The sequence below is a fragment of the Siniperca chuatsi genome, linkage group LG7 (assembly GCF_020085105.1).
Source record: "Siniperca chuatsi isolate FFG_IHB_CAS linkage group LG7, ASM2008510v1, whole genome shotgun sequence".
Lineage (NCBI taxonomy): Eukaryota > Metazoa > Chordata > Actinopteri > Centrarchiformes > Sinipercidae > Siniperca > Siniperca chuatsi.
Genome location: NC_058048.1, coordinates 11,077,130 through 11,104,880, shown reverse-complemented (window position 1 = coordinate 11,104,880; position 27,751 = coordinate 11,077,130). Strand labels below are relative to the sequence as shown.

Here is a 27,751-nt window from a genome sequence, read left to right as displayed (position 1 = left end):
AGCAGTTTTAAAGGGGGGGGGGGCTTATAATGGCAGGCAGAGCTAACAGGATGAGAGCAGCCAGCTGCTGTGACATCAACATTAACACACTCCACCAGCTGCTGGTCACAGACGTCTCCTGGACAAAACAGGGACAGTGGTATATCCTCAAAGGGCCGCTATGGCCTTATAATGGCATTATTAGCTGTACAACATTAGTAGTAAGTGCAGCATATTTGTATAGCTTTTTTTCAAAATAAAGTTCAAAAGTGCTGTAAAAAAGGTAGAAAAAACAACAGCTAGAATAAAAAGAGGACTTGCACTGGTGGCACAATTCAAACCAGTGGCTCATTAAACAGAAAATAGAAAAGGAAAAATGGGATTCAAGAAAAAGAAATTAGGAATATACAGTACAATATATACAACAAACTAAAAGCTGCAAAGCAAGATGCAATATTAAGTATTAATATCAAACAGCTAAATTACTGCGAAATGATCATAAAATGCTCAGTGATGCAACAAGAAAAACTAATACAAGTCAAATAGCAACCCTGTCTCTAGAAATTATTATTATGCAACAGCAAATACGTTTTGTAGGAAACATAATGCCACCTATGATTTCAATCAAACGTTTTTAATGAACGTATCTGACAAGTTCCAAAATGTTGATACTGAATGTATTTGTTTTTCCAACAATATCCGCTCTGGCAATACAAAATCTGCTCATAGTGACTAAAGCACGATTAGCGGTTGTTATAGTTATGTTCAGGCACTCACAGCACTTCACAGAAAAAGTCCAAAGTGACTTGATGTTGGAGACAGGAGATATTTACTTTATTAACATTTTACCAAAGCCACAATCTTTCTGTTACCTTAACCAAAGTGCTTTTGTTGCTGAAGCCTAACCACTCAGGACGCAAACCCCAAGCTCCTGTGTCAAAGTCCTGCATTTTGTACACCCATCATCCACCCAGACCACCTTGCTTGCAGTATTTAAGCGTAGCACTTCCTTCACTTGAAAAAAGGTTGCCAGCAATAACGTTTCCCTCAAAGCTAATAGCTACCACAACATATAAAGTAATTCTGTGGTCTGTCCTCCACTATTATCTATACTGTAGTTTTCAATGATTTATTTTACTTTTTAAAACCCTCTAAAAATATGTAGATTGCGTTGGCTAGTTGATTTTGCCATCGGTCATGTCGTGAAATGAAGAGTGATGCTGAGATTGAAAAGTGGCGGATGGTATGCTGCTCATGTTCCACATACCATTTCCTAATGGAAGGTGCCGCTTCATAGTGGTAGGCCACTGTCAGACTGTCACACCAAATCAAATCAAAACAAGTTCTGCAGTAAATGTATATTTTTACTGTCTTTATTGACAATGTATATATGTAGGCTATATATATATATATATATATATGCTGCTGGATCAAGAGTGGTATGCCGGTAGAAAAACGGCTTATGTCGGTTACTCATTCAAAGTGTTGACTTTGGCCTGTAAGCATGCAGGAGGATAAAATTCTGCGACCAATTGAGATGAGTCACCACCTAATAATCCAGAATATAAAGGCAGGATTTAAGGTGAAAAAGGTATTTTTGCCACCATTTCACAAAGGTGTGCCATGGCGAGCTAACAGGCTCAGGTAACACGAGTGAAATAAGATCCTTGGGGGCCAAAGTGCTGTCAGTGCCAGGTCATTCTCTTCGGCAGCCTCTCATGTCGCAGCTTGTGTACACTGAAACCTCCATGGACATTGCGTTACCTTAGCTGGCATACAGGTGGACAGCAGTCATGTTAAGACACCATCAACAGCAACACTTTTAAAGGCCCTTAACCTTAATATTTGGTGACATAATAAGGTTGGTTGTCCAAAATGTGCTATGTCTACTTGTTAAACTGACGTAAGACCTCCGCCAACAGGCATCTGTACAACGTGAATGCGGCTGCTTAATCGTGTTATCAAGAGAGACCACATATGCTGACCATTAGATTAGTTTGGAGGCGATTCGATTATGTCCACTCAAGTCTCAATCAGACATGTTTAAGTATAATAGTAAATAACAAAAAGCTTCTTTAAGCATAGACATGTCTGATGTCCATTGCTGACTGGCAAACTGGATCAGCAGCTGAACTAATGCTCGTCATCCAAAATATATCATATGATTAAATCATATAGAGAACTCCAGCCATTTAGAGGCAGATGACATTTGTGTTTACCATGTGATCAGTGGTACAACAAGCGTGGGCTGGGCGATGACTCTGTATTTTTGTGTATTTTCTGTTAGTGGAATCATATTGGGATGGTGCAACGAGAAAGTGACAATACATTTCTGTTATCTTAATTGATTACTTAACCTCTTAACCTTCAATTTTCTTGATTATTCCAACAAATTTTTCTTTAACCTTTTCAGCCCCTGTGGACTCACCAATTGTTTCCACACTCTGTGCAGCAAAGCATCGTTCAAATCTTCTCATCTTATTAAAGGTCCCAACATTTCTAAAGATAACAAATTTGTCAGGGTAAATTGCAGCAAAATGTGTAAAAAAAATCATGCAAGACATCTCCATTTGATGCAGAGGTGCATTTGTCTGGACGTAAGCATGATATACTAGCAAAAATGAAGTACTGGAACGAGCAGATGCAGGATATATACAGTATGTGACAAAAATAATATATTTTTATATTTATTTTAAACTTTGAAGCTTTTTAGGGTAAACTAAATTCAGAGTTCAAGGGGTTAAACACCCACATTTTATTGAAACACTCAAAACAAGTTATTAAATACATTTAAAATATCACAATCAGTTTGATTATTTAATGTGACTTTACAAATATAAATTTGATTGTGATAAAAACCAAAAAAGTAACTTCATGGTTGTTGAGATCTCCACCATACAAACATCAGACTGCATTCAAAAGCTACTGCTTTTCTCTTTGGCAGTCTGTGTGTTACTTTCTGTGGCAAACCACCAATGATGCACCTCACAAGAATAAATTAAACATAAAAAATATTTATAAATATATTCGCCTGCTACTGTTTGTCAAAAGGATTAGCATTAGCTTTCTATAAATACTTGGTTTTTAGTCTTGTAATTAGGTTGAAGAGAGGCAACACCACAGCGCTGCTCTCCTCAGTTCTTGGTAAAATTAGAAAATTATTTTAATTAATATGTAAGATTGCAGGTGTTGAAATTTTAAATAATCTGTAATAAGTTCCTTCTAATTGCAAAGGGTGCGGTGGATCAGCAGCAGTTTGAAACCCAAGTCATAGCAAACATACAGTGAATATATGCGACACTTGTAATACTTGTTTTATTGTCATTTATCTGTTATTACAGACATGGGTTTCCCTGCACTTTCTTGTGTGCTGTTAACATCATATTGCAATATCAGATTTGTACAAGTGGAAGTTTTTATTCATCATCAGCAGCAGCAGAGGGAGCTGCTATAGTTTTCTACAGTATAATCTCTCATCAGATCCTCTCTAATGCACTCATCATCAACAGCAGCAGCATAATTTAGACATCAATGTCTTTATCGCTCAGTTTTACTAAAGTAAGAAACAGTCCAGGGTTTCCGGATTCCCCTTGATGAGACAGGCAGCCACTCTGGCCCATTTAAGACATGAAAATAGACCGGGGAGGAGGAGGCTCATCTGCTGTGGGGGCCTCGTTTTAACGATTCCCGCCTCTCCTAGACATCAGAGGACAGATCTGTCGGTGTGGATCAGCAGCTTGCATACAGCCAACCCTTTCTACTGTCACAGTCCTGCTTAATATTCATGAGAGCAAATTGGAAGACAGACATTTAACTTCCGTGCATGGTGTATTGCCTCTGGGCAGATCAGTGGGAATGCTTACTCATACTGGACTGCCTGGCCCCAAATGGTTGTTGCCTGCCTGTCTCACAGCGGCTATATGTTATTTTCAGGTTCATGGCCTCTGGTAGATGGCTAAATTTACTTCAGGATTTTCAACAGTATAAATGAAAAAGAAAATACCTATTTTAGCTGCTGTGAACACAGCTTGATCACATGCTTTGGCACTGCATACATCATACCAATGCTGCTACCCATAAGTCCACAGAGAAGAAATAGGAATTTGTGGAAAATTGCTCTGGCTACTGTGAGTCTTGAATATGAGCGAGCCAGGTATGATCTCCACGTCTCAGGCAGACTTGCCCTGAGGGCACAGAGCAGAGAGCTGCTTTAATTACCCAGGGTTCCCGCTGTCACATTGTCACTGTGAAGCACCCGGTGCCACGCTGCCATACGGTGCTGAGTCCCCCTACCGCAGCGGCAATGACAAGATGCAACACGAGTGCCCTCTGAAATATGGGAAGCTGAATCAATCCCACTGTCTCTCTGATTCTCTCTTTGCCTCTTCTTGTTTGCTCTCTGCTGTTCTCTCTTCTTCCCGTGTCAGAGAGTGTTCAAGTAAAAAGCCAGCGGCTGCATGAAAGATAGAATAATGTAACTATGGAGTGAGAGTTAATAGGTTGTCACCAGTTTCCCGCGTGGTACTGGCACCATTCACTTAACACTGCAGGTACATGAGATGGTGAAAATCACACCAACTCTATGTGACTTATAAGCTTTGATCAGGTGTTCAAGCAGCAGTTTCCCCAAAAATAGTTCAGCTTGAAAATGTGATCTTATGGCAACTTCTTCCTTCTTGTGATTCAGCAAACAGCCAGTTAGTGAATTCATCTTTACCTGCGGTTTGCTCCCATCGGCATTGATTGCACGTTTACTTAAATGAAGCGCCCCAGTGGCTCTGAAAGCACACTGTCATGGTTGGTTACACCCTGTCAAATGATCAGCTCTATTGTGTGAAGGATCACGGTCCTGTGATGATACTGAACCATACATGTTGTTTGTCATATTGTACAGTAACTCTGTGGGAACATTACTGCGGCTGCTTTCCCAAATCGCATTTTAAATAATAAATCATTACAGTGTGAATACTGTGAAAAACAGCTTAATCGAGTTTACACTCGATTTTTGTGATCAATTTTCCAAAATAGTTAGTCTCTTAATATTGAAAAACAGACAACAGATATACTTTTGCCTTATTCTGGTACAAATGACATGATCTGCTTAGGTTTAAGTAATCATTCTGTTCAAAAATTCAGAAATGCCAAGCAGTTACAGTATGTATTTCCAGTACTTTACAGTTATGCACAGTTATGTAACGCATTGTAATGCAGCACTCAATTCAGACGATGTAAGGCCTAAGATTCTGATGCAGATCGCCATAACTGTTGTCTAAGAAATGTTTACATTTTACACACACATTTAATGTCACAAACAAGTACAGCTGCCTGTTGCCTTGTGGAGGATTGCTGGTTCAAACACTGTGCTCTGCAGATGTCAAAGTGCTATTAAGCAAGGCACTGGTTTTTCCAATATCTTCTTGAACTAGTCAACCCTGAACCGTGGATGTGTGTAACTGTATTAATACAGTATGTAGCACACACTCGTCAAAGCTTCAATGGTTAAAAGCTCAGAAGTAGGACTACACCAAGTATTTTATGTGGATAGACAAGAATTATACATTGTTTTTCAAACAAAATACTTGAAAAAAAGCTGTTCTAATCAATAGTTCTGTATGAACAATGGATCCATTGACTATGTGTAAAGTGAAAGGAGTCACTTGTAGTAATAAACCCAGACAACCTCAGCCGTTTATCTAATATGGGACAGGTTTGATATCATGATTGACAGAGGAGCGTTACCGGTCCAGAATAAAAGTAACATGTCACCCGTCACACGTTTCACTGCTCTGATTGGTTGATATAGGCACCAGTCTCACTGAACTCAGATCAAACTGTCAAACTAGGCGGTGCTGATCAAATATGAATCAAGATTCTGTTACTTCATTGCCTATTCCACTGCTTTCAGAAACACATTTTAGTGTACTGTTTAGCTGTAATTTGAGAATGTTTGTGACCAGGCCGTCATTTTTTTCCTGCTTGAAAACGGACCAAGCACCGCCCCAACGTGCATGTGTCGCTCCGTACGTATCGTTGCTCTGATTGGTTGTAGGTCTTTCCAATGGCGTCCAGGGGCATTTTGGTCTGCGCCTGTTGATAACAACCCTTAGAAATTGAAAATGAACTGAGAGGTTCTAGACTAATAAGCCTTTGTGAATTAGTCTGACGATGCCAGGCTACAGTGTTTTGTTTTTTTTGTCCCACAACTTTTGGTTTCGGTTCACTCTTATTGCTCACATCAGCGTTGTTTTCAGCCTCAGCAAGCAGCTGTTTTCAGCCCAAAAACCCACTGTACACTACTTGCTCAGCACCAAACGGCAGACAGACACAGTTAGCGACTAGCTGGTGAACATAGTGGAGCATTTAGCAGCTAAAGAGCCAGATATTTCCCTCAGGAGTTGGTGGAGACCAAAAACGGGGCTAACAGGAGAGTGAAAACTGGACTTACATTCATCAGGTGGCCAGAAACACGACTCCAAATGAATGCTAATGTTGCTCCGCAACTGTTGGATGTGTAAATAAACCACTGTTTGCTAGCAAGTGTGCCATATCGAGTTAAAAGGTAATGATATGTCCATGTTGTTTACAGCTTGTTGCGTTGCCTTGAAGTGACCAATAAAAAATTAAACCAAATTACTGTAGGTAACATTGACAGTACTTTTGTTTTGGAGATGTAGTCCTCTTTGATCTGTTTATGTCTGTCTTTTTTCTAGTATGGAAATAGTTAGCTTCAGATCTCAAAATTCATAAATCAAGGTTTGTGGTAGTTATTGTCTTGTGCTTTTTGTCAGTATATCTACAGTACCTTTGTACTCGCCTCATCACTGCAGAGATTGTGAAACACCACTAGTCTGGATGTAGCTTTGCATGTCCAACTGTGGTCTGAAAACAAACAAAAAAAAAACAATTTAAAAACAAAATACTGCATACATCTTAAGATCTTTAAGAATAAATGGAAAAAGTAATGTACTACGCTACTCGTAACAACATGACACAGAGTCATGCGTTATCCCCACAAATGTTTATACAGTTGGTATTTTTGGTTGGTTGTATTATTTTGAGCATACTAGGCCCCAGAAAAGAAAGATTTAAATGAAACAACTTTTTTCCTTCTTCCCTTCTCCCTGAAGATATCCCATCGGGGGAAAAAATCATAGTCAATTATAGATGCATATAATGCATTATTGAACAGTGTCATTTATTTCACCTTTACGGTTGAGCTCATGAAAAATTATGCCAATTACTTATTTTCTCCCGGGCAATGTAGTAAGTGGTTGGACCCTGAGGCCGTTTGTTGGGGCATGACATTGTGCTCTTTGTGAGGTCTGAGGGGGTGATGTACCTGCGTCACTGGACCATTTGTGGTCTGGCTCCTAAGCTTAGTCAATTAGGAAAACGAGTAGTGCAGTAATATGCACCCTTCCACCAGAGTACATTTCTGTTTTTAATTAAATCAATATCGCTATCACTCAGCCAGTCTAAATTGAGTTGCTCTCACGTACTTTTAATATGTGAAATAGACGAATATCAAAACAGCCATGACATAAATCCTAATCCAATTTCTCCGATGCTTGCACAGAATAGAAGCTTTCCAAGCAACCACACACTTCTTTGATCTACTTCTCTCAGCCATTTGCTATTGTGGCGCTAATGTTCAAAGTATCAATTAACGAAGTACCCAAATTATATTTGCTTAAAACTTTGATGTGTGCCAGTTGTGTCTGCCACTGTTTTTTAGGGGGAAAAAATATTATTTTGCTTTTTGAATTTGTGCAAATTATTTTTGCAAAACAGTCTTTGTCTTCACTTACTAAAATCCCCTCCATATGATCATACAATATCATCAAAGCAGATCTCAGGCAGTATTTTGCTGAGATATTACAATACTATCACATAAGTCAAATTTACAAAGTAAATCACCAGCTCATTTCATATTTCATACACAAAGAAAATGTCTGCTGAATGTAACATCAGTAAAGGTCGTGTGTTTAAATATATAGACATGAGTGATTTCAAAGTGTGTTCTCCTTCTCACTAACCTTGAGCTCTGTCCATGAACAGTCCCCTCATGGCTCCAGTCTGTATTATCAACAGAGCACTGTGAAGATTGATACTCCCTGTGCCAGCTGGAAAAAAGAGAATGAATCAGAATTTAATATGACTTTGATGTATTATTTTCATCTTGGCCGGTGCCACAGACCCACTGAGAACCGAGCAGCCTAACTCACGCATTTTAAAAGATTCAAATTGGCTAAAACTTTTTGATGTAACAGATTGTACAGGAGTGTATACAAAAGTTCCTTTGCTGGGAGCATACATATTGTACTTCTCTAAATTTTATTTAAGTCAAATACTTTAAAGAACCCTTTACTAGACTTTTTAGTAGAAAAAAGTCTAGTAAAATGTTCAGTTTTTCAGTGATTCATAAGAAAATGTTCTGTAAACACCTGTTTCTTCTGGCTGACATTCTTTGTATTGTAGCTGAAACTTATCAATCTGTAATAAACAGAATGATAATGGAAAGCAAAGGTGTCTGACAGACAAACAGACAGACAGATATATAGATAGATAGATAGATAGATAGATAGATAGATAGATAGATAGATAGATAGATAGATAGATAGATAGATAGATAGATAGATAGATAGATAGATAGATAGATAGATAGATAGATAGATAGATAGATAGATAGATAGATAGATAGATAGATAGATGTGGTGTAATGATGGGAAAACTTGCATCGAAGTGCATTCAGAATTGCTAATAAGCATTGCAAGCTGTTCACAGTATTATATCTGGAGACTGAACCTCTAACGTATGCACAGAAATATGTGCAGCAACAGAGGTGCTGATGCATTGTCATCACCTTGTACAATTCACAAATGGAAGTAACAAACAGTTCTGTACCGCAGTGAGTCAGGAATGTGCATTGTTAGCATTTACAAATGAAATCTGCATACACATGGAGACAGACAGCAAGCCGAGTCACATATAGGCAGGTAAACAAATGTGGATGGATTCAGTCATCAGACAGAACCCGCTACGTTTGCTATTCCCAGGCTGCCCTACAGGCCTCATCACAGCTGACATGTTGAAGAAGATGATTATATTCCACTACCAAATTCTGTTGTCGAAAATATAATCTTATATTGTATTATTTTTGCTTTGTAATTATTTTCCATATAACTCCATACAAGTATTGGCTCCACAGCAGCAAAATGTGACGATGACGATTATCTGTAGTGTTGGTTGGAGCTTCTACCAGTCACTCCTTGTGGACGTGTACATTTTTATGCTGCCTGAAACTCTCTTTATCAGTCAGGCCTGACACCTTGATACAAGCTGTACTGCGGTTGTTGACCATAGTGTATGCAGGCTGTAAATGCTGTGCTTGTTTCTTAATTTCTGGCATATAAAGTCAAATAATTTTTTGTTTATTTGAATATTTAAATCCCAGTCAAAGTGTAATTTTGTTACAGGGAGACCAGGTAGGCTACTAAAAACAGCTGTATAAGTAAACACAGTCTCAATGTCAATATAATGACTATATAAAAAAGATTTTATATTAAGTTAAAGTAGGCTATGCATCACTTACACAAATACATCTTAAAAATACATCATTATAATTCCAAGTTTTCATATAAGCAGTGTTATTGTACTGTATGTTAATAACTGCTTCATTGGTAAACGTCATCCCATTCAGGAGCTGCTAACTAGCTAAAACAAAAAGAAAAGCTTCTGGTTTGTTGGTCACTTTCACTTAGCTGACTAATGAATTATAAAATCTAGCAGACATTGTAACACCTGGGATGCTGAATAGAGGTAAAATGTATACACCATTTCTGTTTTTGAATTATTTGCTCGATGCTAATATTAATGTTAGCTAATAATTGCGTTTAAAAAATCCCTGACAAATTAGTATTAGCTAGGTTAAGCTAATGTTAGGCCAAAAAGGTAATTGCATCTAACGAAACAGTGGTGGAAGAAACACTCAGACCCTTTACTTAAGTAAAAGTAGTACTCCACAATGTAAAAATACTCTGTTAAAAGTAAAAGTTACGCATTCAAAACTTTACTTAAGTAAAAGCACAGAATTATTGTCAGCGCATAGATTAATTATCAGAATCACCCCTTTCAGAGGTGAAATTATTTTATATATTATATTACTGGATTATAATTATCATTATTGATGCATTAGCGTGTAAGCAGCATTTAATGTTGCAGCTGGTCCAAGTTCTGTTGGGTAGTTTACTGATTTATTGCACTCCTATAACATTGTTGAACTCACGATAGAGTAAAAATCACATTTCCCTCCAAAACGTGGTAGAGCTGAAAATGGAAATACTCAAGTAAAGTTCAAGTACCTCAAAATTGTACTTAAGTACAGTACTTAAGTAAATGTAGCCTACTATGTTACTTTCCTCCAATGCAGCTAAATATTGCCTTTTTGCTTGCAAAGCAACAAAAGTGGACACCCGCTAATTCAAACTGAGGAGAGGCACACCGAAATCTCAGATAATCATAAAGAAAACAATATAAATAAATGTTGTGTTATATGTTTTCATAGCCATCATTAAAATCTTTCACAACACAATAATGCATATGGCCAGACATCAATTATTGGACAATGCCCTCTCACTCCGCAGAATAGGTTTCTCAGTGCATGTGCCAGTGTCTGTAACACAGAGAGTACAGAGTTGTTTGCATTTCAGAAATGGTGCAAAACGCTGCAGTATTGATCTTTAGTGTGCTAATAATTTTGAATGAGCATTGCTAATTTGTAATAACAGATGAGTGTTGTGTGGATGTGCATGTGTACATGAGCAGGTCATTGGAGTGTCTCACTGCTCGTTGAGAGCCGCTGGAGCAGAGAAAAGGATGGAAACGTCTGCAATTTGAAACCTTGTTAGGAATTTATGAAGTGCTAAAATGTTTTCTCCCCAGGGAGGGTCCAAGCCAGCTGCCAGTGCCACTGTAAGCCACTTAGTGCAGAGCCTCTGGGCTTGTCACCAGGCTGAGATGGCAAGCGAGATACACACACACTAACAAACACTGTGCATACAAGCATTTTCCCCTGAAATAAAAAAATACAAACAGACTCTCTCTCTCAAACATAGAACTTCAGATTGCAAACATGTGCAGGCTTCATCACTCTGAAATCAAACAGCTGTAGATTACTGTGGAGCTAATTGGTCCAACATTGACATTTATTACCCTCCTCTCTCTTCTTTAGGGAATACTCCTGCACAAACTGCATTTAACGTCATTCTCTTTACTGTGATGTTGGCTTGAATTAAAGCTTCAACGTGATCAAGGCAACTGTCCTTATTTTATAATTGATAGTAGTTTATGTTAATTTAATTTTCCCAAGGTCCCAGGGATGGGAATACATTGATGAATCCAAAACTACTGATCACGATCCATAAATAGAAGCACTTACAGCGAATGACTTTAGAGGAATACTAATTGTGCTTTCTCATTTTTGACATTTGAAATAAACATTTTCATACTCAAATACCAGACAATCAAAATTCCTAAAAAGGGCAAAAAGTACAATTTTTGCAAATGTTTTTATCATCTCAAGGTCTTTTGTCCAGATTACATTCAATATGTTTTTTCCAAACTTTATTTACAGGAAAAGTGATCCATATACAATGAAATACCAATACAAAAAATGCACGGATCTTAAAAACAATGCTACAGCATATAAAATACAATACATAGTTGTAACAGTACACATTATGTGTTTCCTCTTTTGCAGTTTTCAGTGAGGATCTACATTCCAGCTTATACTTTGTCAATGCATCTTTGCAAGAGGTAGTATTTGCCAGCACCACAGGGACCTCGGTGCCCTGTCCTGCTGGTGGTGCCCCGCCTGCCTCTCTGCGCTGGTATCTGGCGACCGGAGAGGAGATCTACGATGTCCCGGGCATCCGCCATGTCCACCCCAATGGAACTCTCCAGATCTTCAACTTCCTGCCATCCAGCTTCAGCAAGCTGATCCACGACAACACGTACTACTGCACTGCCGAGAACCCTTCTGGCAAGATTAGGAGTCAGGATGTCCACATCAAAGCTGGTGAGTCCACAGAGAAGGGCTTGGTGTAGCAGGAGTACTTGTAATAATGGTGGTGAGAGCAAGAGAAAAATTGGTATTGGCTGCACTAGAAGAAGATTTGAAAGACACAGTTGTAGTAAAGGTAGTGGTAGTGCGTGTAGTTGTAATAGTACTAGCTTTTTGTAATAGTACAGTGGTTAAATTCAAACACTTGAAAGACAAATGAATGTGACCGTATAAATGTGTGTAATACAAATTAATTAAGTGTATAAGTCATGCATCTTTGACAAAGAGCAAAAGCTCAAAGCGACTGGAGCATGATTTTAATTAATGATCTCAGTCTGATGGATGGATGTCTTGCTCCAGGTAGGTGATCGGAAAGATCGCAGAGAGCATGTATGTTAAAAATATTGAAAGGCTTAAGGATGTCTGAGACACTGAATTCATTTTGACTACTTGAGTGAACTGTTCAAATTGCACTTAAATCACAATGATGGACAATGTGGTGGTTCTCACCACAACGTCCACTTTTAGCTTTATCACATGATCAGCAAACAGAGTTGTCATGGAATTGTAGATTTAAATTTTTTCAGAGGACTTTACATTTATGTAATAGACATTATCTTGCTTATCATTTTGTTTTTCCAGTATAATTTTGCATACACCAAAATGCAATCGTAGTATTGGTACTGATGCCAGAGTCAACTCCCTATGCCCCCTGGTGCTGTCAGGGAGTCAGTTTGCTCAGGGACACTTCTGCAGGTTTGAAGTTTTCCTAGATGAGAGCTTGATCTTGTCCCCCACAAAGAAAAAAAGTATACAGTAACGCAATTGGTCTCTTATGAATGAGACTTGTCATGTATGTCTTGTTTTTTTCTTGTTCAATAGTCTCACGGGAACCCTACACAGTCAGAGTGGCTGACCAGAAGGCTATGAGAGGCAGTGTAGCCGTCTTCAAGTGCATTATCCCTGCTTCTGTTGAGGCCTATGTCACTGTTGTATCATGGGAGAAGGACACAGTTTCACTCAGCTCAGGTAAGAGAAGTAATACTTCAATACTTTGTACACAGTATAACTGGGTACTTCAATACAGAGCTTTTAATGCTCAAATAAATCTGCAGACACAACCTGTTAAAAAACAAGTCTCTTGTAATATGTGAAGGTAAAATGCCAGTGTTAATGTTAAAATGACAGTGTTTGTAACTTTCTAAAAGGTATTTTAGTTATTATATTTGTTTTCATATTTGAAAACCCTTTTGTGTTAAAGACGAGATGAAATGTTTGACAGAGGGAAAGGTGTGTTGCTTTTTTTTGGCTATTTATCGCAGCCCCCTCCTTGCTCTGCTCTTTGGACACTATGTTCTGGTTCACTGTGAGTCATCTTCTTACCTGTTTACTGTCGTAGTCTGCTATTACCGGGGCTCTGCAGCTCTGCACAGCTCTGTCCTCTCACTAGATAGAGTATGTTGATAACTGTCACATTGAATCACTGAGCTTCTCTCTCCTATACACACCCATTTTGAGTCCAGCAAGGGGTAAAGTGGAACAGTTTACATAGCATCATTGACCTAGTTACCCTCCTTATTTGAATCCAGGGGCACAGCATGATAACGCAAGACACCAGAACATTCTGCGGGTTGGATTTTTTCTCAAGTTAAATGGAATGCTTATCTCTTGATTGCTCCATGTACTGCCCGCTGGCTGATTTCGCTTCATACTGGGGCGTTCAGGGACCTGTAAGTGAGCACTTGATGTAATTTGACTGAGGGCAGAATCTGGGACGGTGTTTTGGTGGCATTTTAAATGTGTCTGCTCGAGCATGAAGATGTGTCTTCTGATCCATGCCAGCGACTTATTTACTCGAGGTTACTCGAGGTTACTCGAGTTACTCGCTGTGAGCCGCTGGTTGAAGACATTGCCTAATGTCACAGAGAGCGGGCAAATATGCACTGTGCAGATATGATTACGTTCTGTAAATGAAATTAATCATGTAGACAAAACTCAGAGATGATGTTTATCTCAACTGTGGCTAAAAAAAGGGTCCATTATGAGGATAAAATGCTTTGACAAATCTCCTCTACATCTTTTTCAAAAGCAGAGTAAATACAGTAAAAACCATCTCTTCATGTATGGACTGTGAATTGTACGTGTGTGTGTGTGCCATTCCTGTATACTGAAAAACCAATCATTGCCAATCATTTCTTAAATCAGCTCTTATTGTACTGTCTACAATGATGTCTTTCATTTTTTTTACAGCAGGTCTGTCAGCATATAGAATATGCAGTGAAGTTTTGATGGATTATATTGTATGCTCTGTGTTCTTTTGAGTTCTTTCGCAAGCATTCAAAAGAACAACGATATTGGATTGTCCGTGTTTACTCCAATAAGTATTGCAGCAGGCGAGTGCTGTCAAAAGCATGAGCACACTGTCAAAATCACTGCTGCTCCCTGATAAATATTTGATGGTCGATTCTGATGCATGAGTGGATTCACCTCACACTGTTATGGAGAGGGTATGTTTACTCTAGGAGCGAGGGTTAGAAGGGTGTGTGTGCGAGTGTGTTTGTGCGTGAGCGAAAAGCGAGCACGTGCGGGAGAGAGACCACAACAGATACCAACAGGGCTTGACAATGGCAACTGGGTGCAGTTTGACCCAGCCTAGTTTTCCGACTCCTTCTCCATCCCCTCTTTTCTTTTTTGTCTTTTTTTTTGAATTTTTCATGAAAGAAGACTTGGTCTCAGTGGACACAAAATAAAGCTATCCCACAGCTGCACTGAATTATTAATCTCAGGTTTTTGTTGGGAACGGTAACATCAAGCGCACTTCCCTACCCTTGCATTGTGCATCAGAATGTGAGGAAGAACAGTCGAGGCTTGAGATATGTCTCTTAGTAGAGAAGCAAAATAACTAGGATGGTGTTCTTGAAAAATTTTGGTGGATGATGTCACTTGATTATTAAGCAAATGTTGATGAACATCCACATGTTTAGATACCCTGAAACATCTAAACCTTTGATCACTACTGATTATGTGTCGAGTGTGTCTGCTTGTTTAATGTCGCCAGGTGTAAATGTGCTTTTTAAGATCAGTAACTTGGGCATAGAGAGGACACTGGCTTAAATCACGGCTGCTGAAATCTTTGAATATCCAGTCATTCACATTAGGGTCAAAAATAGATGCATAATTACAGACTAGGGCCTGTCTTAATTAATCAGCTGTGATTGAAAAGTTAATTACAATATGAATTACCTCTCAGAATGAGGACTGCTTAGTAGTCATTTGAAGCGGCCTGTTTTCAATGTGAATGAGCATGACGCAAGCTCACTGGGTCTTAATGTTGCCACTAACATACCATTAACCTGTCATGAATTTTAAAATGGATCTCGCAGCACAAGCTTTCAAATGCCCGGCTCCGATCGCCTCCTCGCTGCTTTTGATAAACAATTGACAGAGCTAATAGAGAGATGAAAGAGGCAAAAAGAAAGAAAGTAGAGGAGGGAGGGGAGGAGTTGAGCTGTGTCCCACTGTGTTGTGCCAGGATTTCACATGGTGGGCCTTTATTTTAACACATGTGTGCACTGGTGTTGTCACATGTACCTTTGTGTATCAGTGTGCACATGCTCATGTCTGTGTAGTTTTTTTTAACATGCATCCTGTGTGTTTTGCGTGTCAAGTGGCCATGCTTTTGAAAAGGGATGGAGCTGGGATGGGGTGTGTTTTTGTGTTTCTCCATCTACCTTTTGTCTCTGATCATTCATGATATGAGGCAGCGTAATGAGCTGGGCCGCCTTGGTTGCAGAGAAGAGCTTCGACGAAACCAGGGCTTAGATATTGAATGAGCTGCACACAACATGTTGTCACTGAGACCTTGCACTCTACTTTAAGATGCGTGCAGTTGTATGTTGTAGAATCTGAGCATACATTCTGTGTCTACTTGCAGTGACATTTTGGCTGTTCGAGTTCTCCTAATGTCCAGCATTAGTTGCAATCTATCAGCTCAGAGCTGCCGCAGATTATTTTCCTCTGTATCTAGCATGTACAATTGTGTGTACATGTCCTACCCAGTGAGTTCTTATTGGCTTTTCTTACCTTCTATGGATGTAGAAGCAACATTTGCATGGAGTCAACATAATCTCTGTAGCAAATGATACACACAGTGCCTCTCTCAGAGCTTTTTATGCATGTGTCAACATTTGCATCCATTCAAATCTTGTTCTGTAAGTGTAGGCATCTTGCAAATACTGGAGACCAGTCAGAGATTTTGGCATGCCGGATGGCTTTATGTCAATTTGGGATTTTTATTGCAATATTTTTGCATCCATACTTTGATTTGTCTGGTATTTAGTTTGTTCGTTCAGCAAAAACAGACAATAACATGTCTGTGCATTTTATTTATGAACAATTTCTCAATTGATTTTCCAGAGAACATATTTTATCATGATATATATTGATATTGTGATATAAAATTACATATAACATGATATTGGATTTTATCCATATCGCCCACCACTAGTTGGACTTAACTCACTGTAAGTGTAGAGAGGTGAGTTTTCTATTTTTGTATGTACGGTACATAGGATATCTGTTTTGAATTACATGTTTTAACAACAATATCAGATGCTGACATGACTTGTTTATGTTGCATTCACATTGGAAACAGAGTCACAGTCAGATAGATCAGTAAGTGCCTCTTCTTCCCCCTTCTCTCTTCCACTTTTCCTTCTCACCATTTGCTTAGTTTTCTTATTTTGTTTCCTTTTATTTTCTCTTCTCTTCTCTTCTCTTCTCTTCTCTTCTCTTCTCTTCTCTTCTCTTCTCTTCTCTTCTCTTCTCTTCTCTTCTCTTCTCCGTCCTCCACTCCTTTCCATCCTCCTCCGCTGGCCTTGACTATCGGCCTTCTCTCCTCTCTTCTCATCTCATTGCATAACCTGCTTGGCAAAGCGCCCCAGTCAATTTCCTCCTGCGTGGAAAATGCTGTATTTTTTTTTTTTTGCTTTATGCAAATAAGTCCCTCCAATACTCACAACATCAGTAAAAAAAATCTCCATTACATTTTTCAGTCACATTCATGTCAGCCGCTTCCCAGCTGTGCGTTTAGCATTTAAGTGATGAAAGTGCCTCTGCACTCTCGCATTCTGCTCACTCCTCTCTCATGGGTTCTTGTGAGTGCTTATAGAGGCTAATTAAACAGTTTGCTTGCTAATAGAATCACAGTCTTAACCAGCCACCAGCTCAGTCGCTGGAATGTTAAGGATGTCTTCAAAAAGGCTACTGTAGGTGTTTGGTTTACAGGATCACTGCACAGCAGGACTTTATCATGCCAGTGATGTGCCACTGCCTCCATTTTTCACTGAGATTGACAGTGAGGGCACTGAGAGGCAGGCAGTGACAGCGCTGTAAATTCAACACGCCCAAAGTCAGGCCAACCTTGAAAGGAGGGCACAGTGGTAGAAATGAGCTTGGGAGGAAAGAAGATGCAAGGAAATGTAGAGGAGGAGAGGTTAGATTAGAGGAAAGGAAGTGAGCTGGATAGACAAGAGAATGAGAAGGAGGAGATTTGAAAGGTAGAGAGGAGGAGAGTGGGCAAGGCTTTTTCTTTGGTAAACAAGGGACTGCGTCACATTAGCCACATGATCTTGTCCCTGTCTTCTTCCCCTTCCCACTTTCCTTCCTCACTCATTCTCTCCAGATTTCTGCCTCTCCTTACACAAACATGGTTTGTTGGTATTGTTGTTCAGGGGCTGGAAAGCGCCTGGAGTTCGTGATCCCTGCATGTAACCACATAACAATTCAGAGGTAGATCTAGATATTAATATGTGCAAATGTACCATACACATATGTGTCTGAGTGTTTGTTTGTGGGTGCATGGATGTGTTTTAATGCACGCTACTCCACCCATCCTGCAGTGAAACCCTATGAAAACAACACAGCCTATCATTCCGCCCCTCACACACACACACACACACACAAATCAGCAGTTAGTGAAATGCTGACCCTTGTCTTTCACTGCACCCCTTTTCCCAGTCCACTCACACACAGCTGCCTGAAAGCTAAGGGAGATGGGGGTGCTTATTGTTTGTACAATGTGTTTGTGTGTCTGTACACATGCTGTAATTGTGCATTTATTTTAATTGAAATGTATATTCATTGTCTATACTTGTAAGTGACAGTGTGCAAAGTGTGATGCTGTCAAGTAGGAGGTGTTTTGGGAGTTGGGGGTGGGGGGCACTCTCCTGAAAGAAATAAAAAAAGGGCAAAGAAAAGAAAATCAATAGTTGTGTGCATTAATCATTCTGCTGCCACAGAGAATTATATGAACATGAGCTGAAGGATGCATTTTGTGCATTTGCAACATATGAGTGCTGTGTGAAGGGGAGTTTGGGGAATTGGAAGAGGACGAGACAAGACCCTTTTAGTGAGAAGTGAGGTTAGAGCAGAGATAGTTGGGGGGTGTTTTCTTCATCTATTGTGTGCACAGTGAGTCTCTGTTGCCTTTTGTAGAAGACTAAATCCACTGTCTTTTATAAAGCTCGTTTTAGGATAGAATTCGTTCTTCTGTGTTGTTTTGAAAGCTTTGATGTAACATCTTTTGAAATAGCTGAGATTGCATTTTTATTGTAAAGCTTTTATAATATTATGTGGTTTCGGGATGGTATGGCTCACATTTTTTGTCTTTTTACATTATTATTTTGGTTTCACATCTTCCCTCTGCTATGAGATTTGCCATTTTGAAAAAAGAAACCTAGCTCTCCTCTGACTTTCTGTTTGAGCTGTTTGAAGTCTCCATCTTAGCTGTGGTGAAGGCTTGAGGATGTGATACATATTTGATAAGGATCGATCGAAGGGTTACTGAGACAGAGATGGAGGGAAATCGATCTTGGACTGGGCTTCCCAAAAGCATCTTAAACCTAAGGTCATCTTTGGAGCGTCCTTCTGGCTCAGAGGCTGAGGCACAGACTTGTAATTTGTGTGAATATACAACGCACATTTTAATTTTGCCTTGCTTTCACATTCTCTTTTATAATACATCAGCAGAACAATCTAATGAAGTAGAAATACCAGAAGGAGGGCTGATCTCGGCTCTCAGATTTGTTTAATACTTTATCTAAGGTGTATGTATTATATTATGCTGTCTACTGACATCCTAATCACTATGCACATTAAACAATAAAGCAATGTGTTTAGTGACGGGAGACTGAACAGCAGACAACGTTCTGGCACGGTGGTTGTTATTCCCAGCTGATACTCCATACGGATAGACAAAATCAACAACTGTTGAAGCGGGCACTCTTCCATCAGTGTTTACTAATAAACAGTAGCAATATGGCAGCCATTAGGCTGTTTAGGCAGGGAATGATTAGGGTGGTGATGGCTGGGCGCATTGGGAGACTGAACATGCTCTCATCTTTAATAGGCAATTTGGCATTCCTGTGATGGGGATGCATTTTTGTTTTCGACTTGGATTGAAGGCAAAAGCTTAAAAAAGCACTGTTTTGTCATTATACTGCAGGAATCTGGTTTACAGTAATGTCCTGAATTTGTTTTATAGTTTTGGGGTGTCTGTGCATGACTCATGCATATGAAATCCATTCAAACTCCAAGTGTAGAATATCAAGACTACATTTAATTTAACTCTCTTGTGGATCTTACACAGTTTGTTATGAAAACAGTACATTACCGGGGGAAAATTAGGACTATACATTTATAGCCAATGTAATACAGTAATAGTTAGAGTTAATATGATGACTCGTTCACAGAAAAGTATGTAGAAGTAGAAATATGTGTGTATAGTTGAGTAAAGCCCAGTTAGCGGAACAGGTCCATCCTGCCAGAGTGTATGGATTACTGTAGCGCAACACTGTGTTGAAAATGGACTGGAGCCGGGCCAGAACTAGCCTGGCATCAGGCCAAGACACAGATTAGTAATAAGCATGGTGTGAGCTAATTACAGCCGGAACAAGCAATTAATTTCTGTTTATAAACTCTCCTGGATGTGTGCTGCTGGATGACTACGGCTGTGTAGCTGCAAACTCCCTCTCTTCATGTGTGTGTCTGCATGTGACAGGTGGCGTGGTTCGTGGAGGAACCTTCCCATATGTTCCCAGCTGAAGCGCTGGGGGAAATGGAGACAAACTGGTGTGCTCAATCAAATCCCATAATGCAACAGTGTCTGATCCCATCTTAAAAGTGACTGATTAGAGTAAAAAAGGCACTTAATAACTCAAATCACTCTGCTGACCTAATAGGGATTTTTCACTCCATTTTTTCTTTAATGTCTTCCATCCAATCAAGGATTAATTCATGGTCTTATTCTGCTCGCAGGGTGGTAAATCTGGAAAAATACAGTAAATCACAGTGAGCCTCTTTAAACTTTCACACAGAGCCTTGGTGCCTGTGCCCCCCTGCTGGGCATCTGTAACACTGATTAGACATGATCATGGTTTTAGAGCACCTGCTGGACACCAATCAGAAGAAGAGATCTAATTGAGTGCTTTTATCACAAAATACGTTATGGATCTATACATTATAGATGTGTCTCAGAACATGTTATCTTAAAATGGGAAAGCCACAATAAAGTTCAGTTTACTCATCACAAAGAGTACTATACAGCCTGTGCCTTTATAACAAAATGACATGCACTGAACAAGCAGGGACACTACTGAGTTGCCTTATGGAAATTGTAGGATCCAGTGTTTTGGGGGCTTGAACCATACTGGGAAGAACTAAAAGTGAGTGTAATTTTGACAAATAAAAAAAAATCTCCTATAAGTCCTCTGACTTTATGGAAAACCAAATACGTAATTGGAGTGGCCCTTTATTTGTACTATTTCATGATATAAATATAGTATATATCATTTTATATTTTGGAAGCAAAAAAATGCAGGAACTTGACTCAAACTTGACTGTATCATTTTTGTCAACCAGAAAAAGAAGAGAGAAAGAAAAGAAAAGAAGAAGAAGAGAAAAAGATTAAAATCCTACCAATGTTTGCTCCCAGATATTTGGAGAATATTATTTTTGTATGCTGGACTGCTCTTGTTGGTGAAATTAGCACTTTTAGTACAAAATGACAATGAAATATACTTAACTAAATTATTTCCTTTCGAGAGTACAGGTTGACTTTCTATATTTAAACTAAAATACCTGAATGGAAGACAAAACTGACCAGTGTACTCAAAGCCATCCCATCGGTTGGGTGAAATGGTTGAAATCAGTGTCAGGATATTAATAAAAATATTTTTCCAATATTGATATATATTATTAAATGTATGTATATATATATATATATATATATATATATATATATACATATATATATATATATATATATATATATATATATATATATATATATATATATAGAGAGAGAGAGAGAGAGAGAGTAATAATAAATAACATTTTTACACAGTCTTGCTACATCATATTTGTTTCACAATCCATCATCCAGATTGACTTCCTCAGTAGCAAATGACCAGCTGACTTCACTGCAAGGTGACCCTCTATCTTTTTCTTGATGTATGAGGCATCAAGCATCATTATTTTTCTTCAAGGCTCGTTTTCTCTCCTCTTGCCTCTTCTTTGGCATAAGCCTTGAGAACACACACAGACAAACGCAGTCACTGAGTACACTTGCAGCCTGTCTTTGACCTCACCTTGCCATTGCACAGCCAACGACTAAGATCCAAACAACACCCAGACTCCCTACAGGCTGCTGCTAAGTGGCTGTGGTGAAAACAAGGGGGCTGGATGGGCGACAGGCAGTCAGTTCCTGTCATCACCTGACTGTCTATTAGATGATCAGAGCTGATCATGTGAGGCTATATGTCTGATACATTTATGATTATGTTATTATGATGTTATTATAATGAACCTATAATAAAAATATCAGAATCAAGTATGTGAACACACACAAGGAATTTGACTCTGTGTTTTTGTTGCTGTGAATGTACTTACACAGAATAGAAATACAGCTAAAAAACAAGTACAAAACAAAGCAAAACAAAGCTAAACATATGTCATTTCATTTAATATGTCTATGAAATGTAAGAGGACGCGTCGTGCAGAAACATTAAAGGAGGAATGATGTAAATCTCAGGCTTTGCGCCGAGTGTGGCCAGTCGAACTGTCATTTGCGGCAGTGGCGTCACGAGGTGACAACCACGAGCAGAGTGGCCTTTTGACAGACGCAGCCTGCAATCTTCACATCAGCGTAGGAGTTGAGCCAGCCAATCAGAGCCGAGCGCCCATTGCTGCACACGCTTATCACCTGCGAACAGCTGCTGTTGCCCCTCCGAGGGAGCGAGTGAAGAGGGAAGGAAAGAAAGAGCAAGAATAAATGGTGTGGCTGAGACAGAGGGTTATTTGTGTTGAGTCGTAGCACATTCGTGCTTGCATCTTTCTTTTATACAATTTCAGAGGTGTGTGCGTGTTTGAAGACGTATTTTTCTGGTTACCATAATCCACATTTGTCATTTAAGGGAATGAGAATCATTGTGTTGTGATTAGTGCTGCATCAGCCCGGCAATAGTTAAAATGTGATTCAGAGTGGAAACATGCTTTGTAGCCCTTGTGAAACGAGAAGGGAGTGAGAGAGAGGGAGAGATAAGCTCAATCTGAATTGATTTTCCTGTTACTTTCTGCTGTACTTGAGTTTCCATAGCAACGTGGTCAGGTTCCCTCGGCCTCCTAGGGCAAGTGTAATTGTTGTCTGTTTCTCCCAGCCAAACTCTCTATTTCTCTCTCTTTCTCTCCTTTCCTTCCTCTGTCTATTTCCTCTCAACAATGGAAACATGGTGTAGATGAGATTCCTATTGGACCTTTATACAGATGGCTGAGATACTTTTAAGCACTTTCACCAACCAGCCACTTCAAAAGGCATAACAGATCTTAATGCTTATTGTTAAGCAATAGAAAGTTTATGTTTGTCCAACCAATGTGGTTGAAAAATATGGCTTGATTCTAGAAGAAGAAGATTTTTTTTTCTATTTTTATCTAATAGGTTAAGGGCTACAAGTAATGACTGTTTTCATTATTAATTAATCTACATTGAAACATGCACAATTCCCAAAGCTCAAAGTGACATATTCAAATATCTTGTTTTGTCCAACAAAACCCAAAGATATTCCGTTTACTATAATTTAAGCCAAGATAAAGTAGTAAATCGTCACATTTAAGAACCTGGAACTGGATACTGTTATTCTGGTATCTGGTAATGGTATTTTTGCTCAACTTGTGCTTTGATAAGTAATTAACTGATTATCAAAATAGTTGATAATGTCGACTAATTCATTGACTAATCGTTTCAGCTTTAAATAGGTTAAATTAAATTAATTAATTCATTCTGTGGAGGGAGTGGGTTTCTATTATTTATGATGCTTGTGATTTATGACTGTGTCTCAGTGCTAGTCACTGCATTACAGTTTTGGCCATATGCTAAAAAAATCTTTGCAGTTACAAAATATAATGCTGCTGTTGCCCCTGGCTGATTATCACAGCACAAGATCTGCTGAATCACATGAAACTGCCACGCTCTCACATAGTGTTATGCACATAGTGGCTTAGCACAAATGTACAGTATAACGAGGAAGAGTTGAACAATATTTAGCTCAAAATGTGTAAAATGTTCTTGGGCACATTTCAGAAGTCACAGATAGAGAATATCAGATCAAGGATAATGATACAGCAGAAATCCATTTTGGTTCTAATAAAACTGTATTGCAGAACTTTGGATATAATCAATGAAAACTGCTGTGTCACAGCTTTTGCAGGGATTTGATCGTAAGCACAAAATGTGTGTGGAAGAAGAGATTTTCAATAAGGCCTCCTGGCTGAGACGCAGACAGGAAGAGAGAGGAAAAGGAGGCTAGAATAATCCTAAATTGAGTTTGCCACACATATAAAGATGTCGGGTGGACCCTTTTTTTTATCTGAATTACCAGCTCTCTTCCTGACTCCAATGATACACTGCTGTGCGCATAACAAGGCATTCACAGCTGTTTGGAGCCTAATGGCTCAAAGAGGCCTTGCCTGCTCAGCAAGAAGAGATAGGATGCATCTTGGTTCTGCGATTAGGACTGCTGATCTAGAAATACTTACATTATGGCTTTCAGGTCATTACCGAAGAAAAATGGTCAAAAAGATCCAGGTGACAGAGCCTAGATCAGCACTATGACCCTGAGCAATGTGCAGTATATTAGAAAGAAAGGACTGGGGAGTATCTGAACAAGACAGAAAAAGGTTGATACTAAAATCTTATTCCTGAAAACATACTTGTTGATATCAAATTGAAAGTGGAATGTTTTGAGAAGTTAAAATAATTCTTCACTTGTAAAGCAAATATGGCAACATGTCTTAGTGTTTATATATGACTGCATAAAATGTAAGTGGATATCTTTACCTGGAAATTGTTCTACTGTTGCACTCACGGTGCATTTCTCTGGATCTGTCAGTTAGCTGCCTAAAATGTAAATGTATTCTGTGCTGTATTTCAAGTAAGCTCCTGTATCTGTGATAGCCTTGGACCTGTCCCAATCTGCTCTGTGTTTTCCTGCTCCAGATCAATGCTAATTAATACACATATCCCCCAGGGACAGCGGGGAGGCCATGCAGAGAATCAGAAATCGCCATCATAGGCTAGGCTTGATCTGGACTATATATGGGAAAGAAACCTTCTGAAATATTTGCATACAGGAAGTAGTCAAAGCTTCAACTCACGTGTGCCGGGCATCACTCATAAACTAAAGCTCTCTCATGGATGCTAGGTGGACGATCAGTGCTCGTCCAGTGGCATACTTGCATGCTGATTGGTTATTTAGGTGGTGGCAGTGCTTGTCTAAACATGTGCTTCAATGCAAATCCAGTTCAGCTGAAGTTCAGCTGCCCTCTTGTTTAAACAGCCATATTACAATAAAACATACACCTAAATACAGAGGTGAGGACACTTGTGGTTTACTGTCCAATAAGATGATTGATACAGAATGGCTGTGCCCATACATAGACTACAGTGTAAGTGTGTGAGACCTTCTGGTTTTGTGCTTGTTTTGTTTCTCGTTCTCCTCTTTCCTCTCCATCTCCCTCTGAAATGCACTGTTGAAACAAGTAAAAAAGAAAAAGAAAATGGGAGACATGTTTTTGTGCATGCCTAGCGGACAGATAGGCGCTGCATAACTAGCAGTTTCCTCTGAAGTAGGGAGAAATCTATTTGCTTGTAGAAGCTGCTTGCATAATCCTTTAGTTACACTTGCCAGCTGTGAGCAAAGATACGGCGCTGTGGGATTTGGCATGAATATCATTGGGAGGACAAAGAAATGAAACTGATAAGTGTCTGTGCACAGTCCTTTGCATAATCCAGGATAACCCGTAATCTGAGTTCTTTAAAATCACGCCCAAAGAGATGTGGTGAGAAACCATTAATGAGAACATACTGTTTGGAAAATTTGGTTTGTCCAAAAATAACTCCAGCATTTGAGCTACTCTGAAATCAGAGATCAGGCTTGATTTGGTTTTAGATGTTTTTTACCATCAAATTTTGAGGCAGAGATATGCCGCTGAACAACTATCTGTGAATTTATTATTTATAGAGAGAAATGTACTATAGGATTTCTCATGACCATACTTTGTATGCCACATTTCCATACGTACAGTACAGTCTGGCCTTGTTTTGGTTAACACCCATATGAAAGGATTTTATTCTTACTGAACCCCCCCTCTCTCTCTGCTGCATATCCTTCTTCCCTTCTCCATCAGTCCACAGTATGCACAGCAATAAAGAAAAAACACATCACTCAACAGCTTTCAATACATCTGTCCTTTCTCTCTCCAGCTCTCGTGTGTTTGTTTGCTCAGCCTCCTTTGCCCTGGCGCCTGCGTTTTATACCTCTCAATGTGTCGGATGGTAATAGACAGTTGCTGAAAGATAGCATGAAATACCAGCATGCTACGGTGTGTGGACCCCATATTGTATAATACACAGAGCTCTCATGTCCACAAGTCCAAAGACAGTAATGAAACAATCCCAAGTAAAATGATTTAATTATTTTTTCCTTCATTGGCAAGGTTTGTGAAAATCATTTGATGTATCGCACATATCAATCATAATATAGCTCCATCACATCCCTAAAAGCTCAATATAACAATGCATAAGAAACATAAAGAATATTTTGTCAGCAAAAGTAAAATTATAATTGCCATAATTACTTTATATATACAACTTTTACCTAAATTAGAAGAGTACTTATGAACAATTAGGCTTGTTGTTTAAAAATGAATTAAATGAAAAAGACATTATTCTATATTTTTGTTATTGTCAACACTTACCAATAGACAAAACAGTAGACATTAGTTTGTCTCTCAGTACCTTCTGACTTCCTTACCCTGTCTGTGGCTCCAAGTCCATTGGTTCCTACTGATCTTTAAAAAAACAAATATATGTGAATATATGGTTTCATTTTTATTATATTTCATAAAACAGCTATGCACTGTACATTTTAGCAAACGTCAGTCAAACAGGAGTAAGTAGTTCTTTTGTTGGGGACTATTTTCAGCTGTGGAATAATACATGTTTGTTGCACTAGTGAGTATTTATGGCAGCAGGACTGTACAGTATATTTGGGATCGACTGAAAATACACTACAGTGCTCATGTTCAACGTAATAAAGGAATGTGTTTTAAATTGTTTTTTAAGAATAATGGAGCTCTATGGCACAGAGGAATAAGATACACAGGCAATACTTAGTTGGTTGGTTTTGGTGTTTTCATACGATTTGTTGACAATAAAAAAATATCCAATATTGCCAGCCTTATCCTTTAAGTCAAACACTGTTACTTGAAAATTTGCTCAGCCAGTAACTGTAACTGTCCCAACTGTTAAGAAAGTGTCCACCTGAATAGTGTGTGTCCAAATCAAAGCAGATCTGAATTCTTGATGTTTTTCCTCTTTGGCCTGTGTCTGTGTCTACAGCATGTCTCTCATGCCCAAATAACATTAACATTTCATTATCCAGGGGAAACAATAGAAATGTACAAAAAAAGGGGAAATCTACGCATCCAGGAGGGCTAAAATATTGATGTGGTTGTGAGGTAAATGGCTCCGAATCTGAGCAAGAGGCTGAAAATGGGAGCTATAAGGAGAGTGAGCAAGGCAAAGAGGGAAAGACATCACTTGTAAAGCTGGGCTCTGAGGGGCTTGGCCGCATAATCAATGAAGTGAAGTGTGTGTTGTATCTGTGGCGTCGAGTCGGCTTCACAGAAGCCAATCCTATTTTTACAGGGAAGACAGGTCTGTTGCTATGCTCTTTGAGAAGGTCTCCTGCAGCTTGAAAAAGACAGGGAGCATCCACTCAGGGGTCGTATCACACCTCAAGAGTGAACAGAAGAAAAAAGAGCGGTCAAAATGAGAAGAGCTGCCTCTGCTAGGTGACACACTCAATTGATTATTGATGATTTGATCCATTATACACTCAAAAGAACGTGTTGACACCAGCAGAAATAGACTTTGTATTTATTCATTTCTTTTTAGGCAGAGGTGTGAATGCAGTGAGACACATGCTGTCTGGCAAAAGAAGAGGTGCACATGAGGAGTGTTTTTTAACTATTTATTAACGATTTCATTATTTACAATTTAATTATTTACTTCCCAAATTCCAAACTAAAAGAAGTAGATTGTTCAATCGGCATGTTAAAAAGATTGTAATTTAATAAAAGTAAACAACAAAATCA

General features: G+C 39.0%; 1 protein-coding gene across 4 annotated transcripts in view; it reads left to right on the top strand.

The window, feature by feature from the left end:
• Window positions 1-27,751, top strand: part of dscamb (Down syndrome cell adhesion molecule b) — a 125,890-nt gene that overhangs the window by 8,711 nt on the left and 89,428 nt on the right. For all 4 annotated transcript variants that reach the window (XM_044201701.1, XM_044201702.1, XM_044201703.1 and 1 more), the window contains exons 2-3: window positions 11,738-12,055; window positions 12,923-13,069. In XM_044201701.1, coding sequence (XP_044057636.1) covers window positions 11,738-12,055; window positions 12,923-13,069 — 465 coding nt within the window. The remainder of the gene's footprint in view (window positions 1-11,737; window positions 12,056-12,922; window positions 13,070-27,751) is intronic.